The sequence below is a fragment of the Etheostoma spectabile genome, chromosome 12 (assembly GCF_008692095.1).
Source record: "Etheostoma spectabile isolate EspeVRDwgs_2016 chromosome 12, UIUC_Espe_1.0, whole genome shotgun sequence".
Lineage (NCBI taxonomy): Eukaryota > Metazoa > Chordata > Actinopteri > Perciformes > Percidae > Etheostoma > Etheostoma spectabile.
Genome location: NC_045744.1, coordinates 3,899,324 through 3,912,555, shown reverse-complemented (window position 1 = coordinate 3,912,555; position 13,232 = coordinate 3,899,324). Strand labels below are relative to the sequence as shown.

The following is a 13,232-nucleotide window of genomic DNA, read 5'->3' as shown; positions in this document are numbered from 1 at the left end:
TAACATATTAAATATTATTTGGCAACAGTCTGTGCCAAAAAACATGACATCAATTCAGGAAGGATGTGGCAGAGTTCAGTTCACTTTTCAGCCACTCAGTATGTCATACAGTAATATTCCTTAAAAGCAAGGAAATCCTGTTTGATATACTAGGAAGTAATCTTTATTAAGAAAAATATAGATATTTGGAGAAAACTCACTTTCTATGTAACCTTCAAAGCTGAGTTAGTCCTGTGCAAACATAGACTCCAGAGTTACAGAAATAAAAAATATACAGGGAACATGGAGGACGTGGAGTTTGAGCATAATGAGACCCCACCGCCCCCCCCCATCCACCAAAAGGTTGTTTCCTTCTCATGATTACAGGGAGCCCACAGGCATACCTGTCCTCTTTTAAGACGTTCTGATTGGTTCCCATGAAGTTGATCTACAGCGAGCAGCTTATAAAGAATTCAGATCAGAGGCAGGGTGCAGAACGTATGGAAGTGATCACAATGGATAAGATGTGGATGTTTTATTCATCGATCCTCCTATTGTCTGTTATACAGGTACACTTTTTTATTTTTTCTAAAAATGCTTTAGTTGTATCATTCTTTTTTTGGTCATATTTTGTAATAATTTCTAACTAATATATTTTGTATTTTTTTTTTAGACACAACAAGTTTTGGCTGCAGGTGAGTGTGTTCTATGTTCTTGTTGATGTGATTTCTATATGCTTACAATTCTATTGTCCATCACTGATATGAAACACATATACTGATATGAATGAATTAGCACAGTAAATCTTCATATGTACATACACATACATATGTATACCCACACACATATTCAGTATGTATACATACATAAACACATCTTTATACATACATATATACACATATACATACATACATATATACATACATATCTACACACACACACACACACACACACACTCACACACACACACACACACACACACACACACATTCATACATACATACATACACATATACTGTACATACATACATATATATATATATAGTTCATTTGGAAAACTGTGGTCTCAAAATATGCACACAATAAAATGTAAATCCAACAAAGATTTGGACCTTTTTGTGAAACTACAGTTATTAACCCAACTTACAAAATAAAGAAAATGTAGCAAATAAAGAAAGAAAAGCAAAAGTGTTCAAAGTGAATTGATCTTGCATTGTATGGATGTTAATTAAGGACACCTTTAGATGAGCCAGTGTGTTGAAGTGAGTGCTCTTCAGCAGTTCCCCTTCAAAATAAAAGACACTTCTGACAACAGAAAGGCTCGAGGTGGATCAGATGGATGGAAGATTTGATTAATTGAATGACTGAATGATAATAGCTGCCTGTTTACCAGTCAGATCAACTGCTATATGTTTATTAGTGCTAAAACCTTTCTCTCTTTCTTTCTCTCTTTTTTTTTTTTTTTACAAAACAGCAAACAATTCTTCATTTTCCCAAAGTTATTCTGTTGAATTAAAATTGTGGCACAACTCTGAGCATGCAACGGGACATTTTGATAACAGAAAAAGCACATACATCATATTTTGTAATTATTATCAATGTTATTAAGAAACAGTTTAATTTTTGAAAGCATAGCATGATAATAATTTACTTAAAATGTTCCTCAGTGTGCTCACAATTGAGGCACACATAGTCGGGTATGTTGCTATCTTTTTTTTTTTTAAATAAATTGAAACTCTATCTTAAAGCATGTATAAAATGCTCAGTGTAAACCTAATTTTACCTTTTTAATCTAAAAGAATATGGAAATGACATTCCTGGACAGATAATATTCTTCTTTTGTTCTTTTCCTAGGATGTAATATCGTGTCAGTGACTTCTCCGTCAGCATCAACACTGAACGTGATATGGAGCAGCTACCCCGGAGCTTCGGTGTATTCACTGACCCTGAGAGTCGTGAACTCCACCAGTTTCGCCCCAGTGGTTGTGACGCAGACTGCACCCAGGACACAGAGGCTGATTCAGGGGCTGAGACCTGGACTTGTCTATCAAGTCACACTGAAGGTCTTTGAGTTTATGAATATCGTGTGCACAGATGTTAAAGAAACCATAACAGGTAAAAGCACTTTTTTTTTTTTTAAAGCTGCCAGTTACACTAAACAAAAAAATCCAATTGTTGGATAATGTTCTTTATCTTACATTCCCACAGTGCCTGCTGCAGCTCAGATCACCTCTTCCAGAGCCCTTTCCAGTACATCTATAAGGCTCGAGTGGTCCAGCGTGATAGGGGCGGACAGCTACATATTGTTTGTGGTGGAGTTGTTTGGTTCGCCCCCAAAATCATACAGCCAGACCTTCACGACCCTGAACGGACAAGTGAACGACCTAACTCCTTCTACAACGTACAACTGTTACGTTTACGCATCAAACAGTGCCGGAAAAAGTGCCAGTAGTAACACAAGGACAATCACGACGTGTAAGTGCACATGACGTGCTGGTGGAAGATGCTGGTTTTGTTGATTTTTAGTCACATGGGAACCATTTTATGGAATACCTCTTAGAAAACCACTAAACAGCAAGCTTTGTGTAAGTCAATCCTTTACACTTACATAAGGATTTGTAAATGCATCAGATTAACGAAGTGTATTTTCTCTTGGAAGTGCTGCAGCCGCCAACGGGTTTGACTCTCATATCAACGGGAAGGAGCACAGCCAAAATAACTTGGAGCCCTGTAAGCAAAGTCCTGCTCTATCAAGTGACCGTGAGGGACAAATACAACCCCAGCAAAGCCCCGGTCATCAGAAACACTTCCGCCACATACATGGAAATTGTCAATCTGGAGTCCTGCTCCACCTACACAGTTGGAGTCTCCTCTGTCAACATCTTCCTACTTCCTGGGGAGGCCTCAAATGTTATGCACACTACTTCCAGTGAGTATTTTAGCAATAGAGTTCATTTGTCACATTGGATGCGCAAATTTTTTATTGTGTTGTGTTGACATTGGGTTAGGGTTAGGGTTAGCTTGGGTTAGGGTTAGGGTTAACTTTTTCTATGTCTGGGGGGGACCCCCAAATACTACTGCATGTGTGAAAATCCTAAATCAACCCATATAAATAGAAAGGTATTGAAGCGGTAATGTGGAAAATACCATCAAGTTTTGTTAATGCAGCAAACATATCTATTGTATGTTCTATGGGCCATGAATGGAAAAATATGATTAATTTTGTTGGCCTTAACGTCATTAATGTTCTTATGTTTCGGGGCAATCTGACAACAGATGCGTCTAACTACCTATTAGAACAAACTGTTATGAAACCAATAACCAAAATCCAAATCAACTTTGGCATTTGCGGTAGTGCTGCTTAAAACATACAGAACATACAAAAATATGTTGTATTTGATCGTATTTAAGTGCAAAGGTCTCTGAGATGCTGAATACACACTTCACAGCTTTTGGTTTTGGTGTGCCACCCCAAGTTTTTCCGTTTTCTGGCCACCCTATAAAAAATGTTGAGGGTGCCTAGAAACATTCTGTTGACGTTTCATTCTTCAGGCATTGACCCGGTGACAACCGTCTCTGTGGACTACAGCTGCTCCAGTGGCCTTGCTACGGTAACTTGGGATTTGGTATTCGGGGCCAACATGTACAGGGCAGTGGCCGTTGATAGCACCGGCGGGTCCCTTAACTGCACATCCTCCTCCACCAGCTGCCGGATCCCCATGCTCAAATGTGGTGAGAAGTACCAGGTCCATGTGACAGCCATCTCTAACGACTGCGAAATCACCTCCAATGCCACCTTTTTGTTTGAGACAGGTGAAAACTACGAAATGTGGCTTGTACTTGTCTGTCATTCCCTTTCTAATGCTTGTATTGTCTCCGCCTTTCCCTGTGTCTCATAACCTGTCTATATGTTTACCACGTGCATGTACAGTGCACCTTCTGGACATACTCTGAGCTCTTTGTTACGAACCTTACATAAGTACAGTATAACCTGTGGGAAATTGGTTAGGCTCCTCCTATGGTGTCCCATGGTCTTTTCTCCTGACCAGTGCGCCTCATTAGGGGCACCAAGCCCTGCCATCCAACACCGGTCAATCTAAAGCTCTTAACAGCCTATTGAAGACAAGGCGCTATCTCAAATGTCGGCTATGACAAGTGAAAAGGTGAAGGAGACGCACGCATTTTACACACAGAAATGAGTGGTGAATACTGCAAAGAGGTCCATGAGAAAATGACTCAAAGCTCAGGTTCTTCAGCACATGGGACTTTCAAATAAGAAAAAACTGAACATTCTGGCCTATGAATCAGCTTTAAATAGCTACTTTTAAACCAGTACAGTGCTTCACAAAATGCACCTGTCACTATAAACTGCATTCCTATCTTCTCCCCCCTCATTCAACCAGGTTCAGGACATGTTCCACACATTTATTTTTTAATTTCCTCCCCATTGATTGTGCTTTAATGTCTAATTCCTCCATCCCCCCAGTGCCCTGTGCTCCAGCCAATCCTACAACCAGTCACAAGTGCTCCAGCAACGTGATTGTCTTCAGCTGGGATCACACCAACAAAACCTTCTACTATGAGGCAATGGCTGTGGACAACACTGGCAAAACGACTGCGTGCAGGACGGAAGACAACGCGTGTTTTTTCACTAATACGGACTGTGGTCAGTTCTACACGTTCACTGTGTACGCCGTGAGCGAGTGTAACAGTGAAGTCAGCAAGCCTGAGTTTGTCAGCACCTGTGAGTAGGATTTCATTGGTTTTGTTAACATAGATGGCCAAAATAAAGTATCTGTTTCTACTTTACTGAAATTGTAATAAGATCATTTCAGTGATTGATGTGTTCCATCATTACAATGAACATGGGCAATGTAGTAATTTAACGTCATTCATCGCATTGCCAGACTTTCCTCCACAGCGTTGCGGAGGAGGGTCCGGCTAGTCCACAAAGCATTCTGGGATGGGAGAAAAACGCACCACTGCAAAATAGAGGTTCAAAAGTGGTTTAAGTCGTGCAACAGAAAACACACTGGACAGATAGTCTAGGTAGCTGTCTGGATTTACCCTGCAGAGATCTGGGGACCAGGTAACTCTAGCCCTCAGATTGGACAGATAGTCTAGCTAGCTGTCTGGATTTACCCTGCAGTGATCTGAGGACCAGGTAACCATAGTCCTCAGATTGGACAGATTGTCTAGCTAGCTGTCTGGATTTACCCTGCAGAGATCTGAGGACCAGGTAACCATAGTCCTCAGATTGGACAGATAGTCTAGCTAGCTGTCTGGATTTTCCCTGCAGAGATCTGAGGACCAGGTAACCCTAGTCCTCAGATTGGACAGATAGTCTAGCTAGCTGTCTGGATTTTCCCTGCAGAGATCTGAGGACCAGGTAACCATAGTCCTCAGAAATCCACCAGAGGTTGGAATTTCATCACAAAGAAAGTGGAAGGTAACAGACATCGAGCCAAAAAAAGAGATATATCCGGCGGAATTTTGAGCCAATCCCACATACACCGTCCTGCACCAAGTGCGTATTAATCCACTGCTGAAATTAGTCCCCGACAAATGCACTATTTTGTCATATTTGAGTAAAATTTTCTAAAAACCCAGCCGAGCTATTTAGAGAAAGTATTTAGCCTCACAACATACATGATTGTGGAAGATAATTTAATAAAATGTAGTTTTGCTGAATACATAATACTGCCATCTGCAAAATGTCTTATCTTTCAGTGACGGACTTTAATTAACTGCTGATGACATCCATAAAATGATCAAACTTGATCTGCATAATTACTGGTATATACTATGTATAACGCTTAAATATATATTAATGAGGCCAATAATAAGACTTGCTACAGTAGCCTACTGGCATACGTACTTGTTCTCAAATAACACTTGATCGTGAATTCAAAGCAATTGAAATAAACCCCCAAAAACAATCTGATTTCTTTTACATTTTTTTTATTTATATACACATGGAATAAACCGGACAAGAAACTTGATTTGTTTCTCTCCTTTCCTCCAGCTCCTTGTCTACCATCAAATGTGATGACAGGAGCTGGGTGTCACTCCGACATGTTGATCACCACCTGGGACTCTGCTGCCGGGGCTCTCTCCTACACGGTAGAAGCCCGGGATAACACGGGAGAAACCTACAACTGCACCACCTCGTCCAACAGCTGTGCGGTGAACGGGGTCCCGTGTGGGGAACACCTCAGCGTGTGGATCACCGCCTCCAATGACTACTGCTCCACTGACCAGGTCCTGGGAGATATAGCTCAGACCGGTAGGTACTGGGAGCTCTGGGAGACAGCCGTCATCGGCACCACCAAAGCCGAAAGAATGGGAATTAACATCAGCATTAAAACTAACTAAAGGCCATTCTCAGGTCTAATGACATGTGGTTGGTCCCTGGTGGACTACTTTGGCAAGTTTGGTCTTTAAGTTTTGTTATTTATTATCTGCTCTAGCTTTTTCAGCATTTTACACACAGATATGGTAATACAAGGCTAATACAAGGTCAAGACCAAGTCAAGACCGAGTCCAAATGAGAGACAGTCAATACCCAGAAAGAAAAAAAAAAACTTTCCGGTTCATTACTTTTGATGTGAGAGGCATTATATCCTTTTAAGATGATAATTTTTCTTTATTATTTGTAATAATAAAAAAGAAAATGCAGAGTAACACACTATAGGATCAAATTAGGCCATATTACTTCAAATATAAAAATGGAAATGTTCCCATGCTTTAATATTATTAATTACATGTTGTCCAGAAGAATTCATGGTACAAAGTTCTTGCTGACGTTATGTCTTTGGCCAACATGAAGATGATTCTCAATGCCTGTTCTAGATTGATTTAGAATTTAAGGCCTGTTTTCTGAACAAGTGTCAATGCTTTTGTTTTGACGGAGGAAGTTACTTTTGTACAAAAGCCTACGGTGCCAACTAGAATATTTGGCAAGTCCAATGCCCGAGGCGGAGACAAATCCAAGTCCAAATACCAACAAGTCCAAGACGACAGAAAAGCGTCTTGAGTCAGAGTACGTTCAGAGTACTACAGCCTTGTGGTAATAAAAATAGTCAAATGATATGAAATTGCTAATTTCTTATTGAACAAGTGTAACATTTTCTTGAGGGAGGACCTCTACATGTTATGTGGTAGCGGAATAAGGAGCCAGTGGCAGAGATGAGGGAGGCAGGCTGGAGCAGGTGAACAAGGATTTATTACTTCCAGAGTCCAAGGGAAAATACATGGAGCAACAATGAAATAGCCAAATCCAAAAGGGGACCCGGGGAAAAAGACAAGACAAAAAACGGGGTGCAAAGGCAGGGAAAAACTCACAGGGATACACAAGCCACAGGAACAAACATGGAAGGCTTCGTCAGGAAGACGCACAACACTACACAAAGTTACAAGAACGATCTGACAAGAGACAAAGGGAACACAGAGGTTAAATACAAGAGGCAACGAGGTAACGAGGAACAGGTGATACATCAGGTGAATCACAGTAGCTCTGGGGGGTGGCAGTAGCTCTGTCCCTAACCGGAGGGTTGCTGGTTCAAGTCCCCATACGGACCAAATGATGGTGGTGGACTGGTAGCTGGAGAGTTTTCCTCCTGGGCACTGCCAAGGTGCTCTTGAGCAAGTCACCCAACCCCCAACTGCTCGGGGCGACTCTCCACGGGCAGCCCCCCCACTCTGACATTAGTGAAAACATTGTAATTTCCCCTTGTGGGATTAATAAAGTATACATTATTACATTATCATCAGGGAGGGGCAGGTCGATCAGACAGACAAGAAGTCCAGACTTCCAGAGACCATTCTTTAAAATAAAACAGGAAACAGAACATACAGACACAAGGGAACACAAGACAGGGAGAAAACTAAGACACAAACACAAGGAGACAAGACAAAACGAAAAAACCAAAGACGGAGGAAAAGAAAAGAAAGCAAACACCCAAACCATCACACTAAACCCCCTTCCAAATATGTGAACCCAAGTCTTTCTCAATCCTAGGGAAAGTACTGAACACTTACAGTCTACTAACATATGATATCATTGATGCTCTGCCTGGATTGTTTAATGAGATATTTGTCATGATGAGGCAGGAATGAGGACCCAATTGCAGAGACGAGGAGTCAGATTGGAGCCGGTAACAGGGGGTTTATTTCACACAGTTCAAAAACAAGGGAGCAAAAAGCAAAGGCCAAGCAAAAAAGGCAAACTGGCACAGGGGAGGCAGAAGTCCAAACAAAAGGTCCAAACCAGACACAGAGAAGGCAACGCACCAACAGGGTGGATTTCTCAAGGCGAAACACACGGAGGATAACAGGAACAATGGCGGGAAAACGAGGATCAGGAACACTTGTAAGACAAAGGGAACACTGGGGTGAGACGTCAGGTGAATCACATTAGACAAGACTGAGACAGGAAACTACACTATCAAAATAAAACAGGAAGTAGAACAAACAGACACAGGGGAACACAAGACAGGACCAGCAACACAAGACCACGGAGAAAACTGAGACAAAAACACAAGGAGGTCAAAGAAAGGGAAAATAAACCCAAACAAAAAACCCAAACCACAACAATATTTGCCTTAAACACATTTCTTTCCCCTTCTGTCCAGTTCCCTGCAGCCCCATCAATGCCTCAGCATCAGTCAACTGCAGCCAAGACTCTGCCACGGTCACCTGGACGACGAGCATCGGTGCTATATTCTACATCGCCGTTGCAGAGGATGGAAATGGGAATTCGCACAGTTGCAATTCGATGGGCACCAACTGCTTGATCAAAGGCCTGAGATGTGGACAGAATTACACCGCCAGCGTCATCGGCACCAACCTGGAGTGCAACAGCAGCGCCAGCAACGAGGTCACCTTCACGACAGGTAGGTAGGGGGCTACGATTTAGATTCATGAATGTTTTGTCAGGAAGAAGATTTGTACTTACCTAAATTGACGTTATATCAAACAATAGGGAAAAGAACAAGAGTAGAGCTATTGCAAAGATTTATAATGCCCTTATTGAAAGTTTAATGGTCAATATAGACAGAATTGAGACAGATAGTAAGATAGATAGATATTTGAGACAGAAGATATGTAAAAACGGCAAGAAGCTGGGTCTTTTATTTGCAGGAAAGTACATAAATTATCTTACAATTAAGGCATAAGCTAACCAAAAGCAAATAGTCAACTGGTGGAATTAACTCTCACGTTACTTTGTTATGGACAGCAGTTGTTTTAAGAGTAAAGACAGAACCTCAGACGTTTTGAAGATATGGCACCCTCATATAGATTTTTACAATTAATATTGTAAAAAGATTTCTCAAACAAAACTCAAACATAAACAGAACCTCTTGTGCAAATGTGATCAAACAATCGGATGCACTCTACGTCTAATCGACTACATCTTGATAAAGGGTTGAAATCGGGAGACGATGATGAAGACTTTAAAGATGACGAGTCCAAGGATTTCAAATCATTCGCAGCTTTATTCAAACTGTGAACGACCTTTAATGACACAGTGAGCGACTCTGTCCACACACGATGTCAAACAAGAGTAAACAGTGGACATCAGAATAACTGTGTTTCTTATAGTCTTCTTGTCCTGCAGGGGTCAGTTAATCTGTTGACACAACTCCTTATTTGTGAGACACTTCTATTCCTGTACCCTAGGGTCCACTTCATGGTGACACTTCCGAAGCTCCTTCACTAGCATGGACCACACCATGTTAGTTTAAAGATTTAATGAACATTATGAATGTGCAGATGAACACTATGAACGTGCAGATGTATGAATTATTGTGGATGTCGTCCGATGTCTGGTCTGGGAGGATGTATGATGACCGGGTGAAGGAGTCTAAGAGTGGGGGTTCTGTCTCGGAACCAGTTTTGTGCCCGAACAGTTTACAGGCCCCCAAGAAGAGACAAGACAGAGGTGCACACCGGGATAAACAGGAAGGGATGAGAGAGAAGAAGGAAGGATGAAGAGGAGGGAACGGGAGGGGGGGGTCAAGCAATCAGAGATAACGAGGCTGCTGCATGGCATGGTGTATGTAGGTTTGTCCGGTGATTAGAGGCGCGTTTTAGACGTGGCCCTGCTCCCGAACCTAAGCTAACAAATTAACTACATTTCTGAATGGTTTACTCCATTTTAACTTTCACATGCATGAATATCAACCTATCACATCTTCTGCTTCTCGATCAGCTCCTTGTCCTCCAACCAACGTTGAGGCGTTCAGAGTCTGTCCCTCCAACCATGCTCTGATAGTCTGGCAGAACCATCAGCCCACAGGGGTCTACACGGCAACCATAGAGGATCAGAGCCGAGCCCAGCTCACCTGCACCAGCAACGCGGTCAACAACTGCAAGATCCCGTCTCTGGTCTGTGGGAAGACGTACAACGTCACCGTCACCTACAATGATGGAAACTGTCCGTCCACTTCCACACCTATCACCATGGACTCAGGTAGGACATTAAGAACTCTTTCTGTCCAGATGATGATGATTGTTGTGTCCTACATTTCCCAAAACAGGCTTACTTATGTTATATTCAGGAGATTAGGAGTCAAACGTTTTACGTGTATAGAGGAAAATGATCTCTTGATATATGATGCAAACCAAAATTACGAACTTATTGTCTCATAAAGAATGGCTCTGTGTAGAACTTTGTGTTAAGTATAATTTAAGCAAAAGACAATGATGTCTATGTGATGTCTGTGTGCACAGGCACATTAACATTAGAGGACCTGAAATTAAGAATTAGGTTCATTTTTTTGATTTATTGTCCCGTTTTGAGGGCTTATTAGTTGTACTGTTTACAAAAAATGACCTATTTATGATGAGTTCTTCTGGCTATATGATTGTAAAAAACGAGTTGTATTTTGAGAAAGGGAGAGGGACCCTTTTTGTAACAGATTTTGAGACTGTAAAATAATAAAGTTTGAGCACTACATCTGTCATTTAGGATTCTTATAAACCCATGAGAGTTGGGAACGGTAGTGCAAAACACAGACACAAAGAAATCAATCAAAATCATCATGAAAATTAAAAAATGCCGGCGCCCAGGTAGCTCATTTGGTAGAGCGGGCACCCATATATGTAGGATTACTCCTCAATGCAGCGGGTTTGACTCCGACCAGCGGCCCTTTGCTGCATGTCATTCCTCCCTCTCGCTCCCCTTTCAAGTCTACAGCTGTCCTGTCAAAAATAAAGGCCAAAAATACCCCCAAAAAACTACAAATGCCGGTACCCAGATAGCTCAGCTGGTAGAGCGGGCACCCGTATATATGTAGGATTACTCCTTGATGCAGCGGGCCAGGGTTTGACTCCGACCTGCGGCCCTTTGCTGCATGTCATTCCTCCCTCTCGCTCCCCTTTCAAGTCTTCAGCTGTCCTGTCAAAACCAAAGGCCAAAAACTACAAATGACTTCTTCTCCCCTCTTCTTTTAGTGCCATGCAGTCCTAAGGATGTGAGGACCAGGGTGGCGTGTGTCACCGACAAGCTGCTGGTCACGTGGAACATCTCCGTTCCTGCAGAGAACTACACCACCATGATCTCCAGAGGAGTGGGTCAGCCTGTGTACTGTAACTCCACAGAGACACAATGCACCATGGGAGGCTTGTCGTGTGGGAGCTCCTACGCCGTGACCGTCTTCTCCGTCAGCGGGACGTGCTTCAGTCTGCCGAGTACCGAGGTCACAGTGCAAACATGTGAGAAACGCAGACTGACCATCTTTTAAGGATGTAGATACAGGATTCGGGCTGCACGATGAGGAAAATAATTCATCACGATGATTTTTTAACCCTCCGGTTTTCTCAGGGTCATTTTTAACCCCTTTCCAAAAAGTTTCTATAGCAAAGATTTGGGTTTCTTTCAAACAAATTGTCCAAAAAAGTAACGTGGATGGTTCCTTACAACGCTCCTCACAAGTTAAATAGATAACCAGTTTACTATTTTCATTGAATTTGGGTGTTTTAATTCAATTTTATAGTATTTGGAGAAAAAACAATTGGTAAAAGAACTTTTAAAAAAGTGTAAAAAAAAAAAAAAAAAAGAGCGAAAAATGCAATAAAAGACTAAGATGTGAACAAATGTCAAATAAAGTAACAAAATGTCAAAAAATGACAAGTGTAAAAAAAAAAAAAAAATAAAAATTTGGAGAAAAAGACACGAAAATTTCAAAAGGGTCGAAAAAGACAACCATAACCTTGATTAAAGGTTTTTCATTTTAAATTTTGACTCAGAAAAAAAACCAATTCCAGGTCGACGGGAAGACAACACGAGGGTCTTGAGATTGCGATATAAATCACGATATTAGAGGGAAAGCTCATTTTTGTATCATCATTCTCATTTGCATTGAAACATCTCAAAATCATAAAAAAAAAAAAATTATAGTGTGATTTTTTTTGTTTTTTTGTGATTTGTGATGTGATGTGATTTGTAGTCATTACATTGAGACATACATTTAGATTGGTTGGGCACATATTTTGCCTTTAACAAATAATGCGCCCCCGTGCAATTTGGATAATGCACTAGTCCGTTATGCATTTTCCATCAAATTTCGATTACTTGTGCAGTCCTTTCCTTGAATGCTTTGTCAAACGTTTCCTTTCTCTTTATTTCGTTTTTTTAATGCTATTTTATTAACAAAGAACAGTTACAAAGCCTGTATGTGTGATTCCGAAGTCAAAACCAGAAATGCATAAACAGAGAAAAATGTTTAAATCAAAATAAATAAAAGTGAAAAAAAAGTCTAGTGCAAACAAAGTCAAATGTATCACCGACACATGAAAAATTCATCAAACACAATTCCAGTCTTAATTGCCTTCTTGTTCTTAATGCCTCTTATAGTGTCGCTGTATCAGTGCAGTTCTTGAAAGAAGTGTTCAAAACAGGGTTTGGAGTCCGCCCACTTTTTTCTTATGACTGTGGAAAGCAAATCAGAATATCTTTATCTTAAAATTGAATTGATTGCCCACTGATTAAATGTTGAACATCAATCCAAAATATTTTAGTAGACATGCAATGAAAGAACAAATGACAGATGGTTTCTTCTTCTAGTTCACAAAAAGTACAAGAATATTCAAGTTTGAATCTCTATAGTGTCCCTTTTGCTGGATATACTTAATGCAGAATTTTAAAAGAAACCTCTTTTACTTTATTATGAAGACAAAATGTGTCTCCAATTAACCAGATTTTTTGCCAATCCGATTCTCCAGACATTGAAGCCCAAAAGAATCTTCCT

At 40.9% G+C, this 13,232-nt stretch overlaps 1 protein-coding gene across 1 annotated transcript in view; it reads left to right on the top strand.

Annotated features, from left to right (window-relative positions):
• Positions 1-282: 282 nt before the first annotated feature.
• Positions 283-13,232, top strand: part of fndc7rs1 (fibronectin type III domain containing 7, related sequence 1) — a 26,697-nt gene continuing 13,747 nt past the window's right edge. Inside the window, exons 1-11 of the mRNA XM_032531750.1 lie at positions 283-342; positions 653-674; positions 1,834-2,094; positions 2,188-2,454; positions 2,639-2,908; positions 3,532-3,792; positions 4,466-4,723; positions 6,005-6,265; positions 8,613-8,873; positions 10,193-10,453; positions 11,437-11,697. Coding sequence (XP_032387641.1) covers positions 283-342; positions 653-674; positions 1,834-2,094; positions 2,188-2,454; positions 2,639-2,908; positions 3,532-3,792; positions 4,466-4,723; positions 6,005-6,265; positions 8,613-8,873; positions 10,193-10,453; positions 11,437-11,697 — 2,443 coding nt within the window. The remainder of the gene's footprint in view (positions 343-652; positions 675-1,833; positions 2,095-2,187; positions 2,455-2,638; positions 2,909-3,531; positions 3,793-4,465; positions 4,724-6,004; positions 6,266-8,612; positions 8,874-10,192; positions 10,454-11,436; positions 11,698-13,232) is intronic.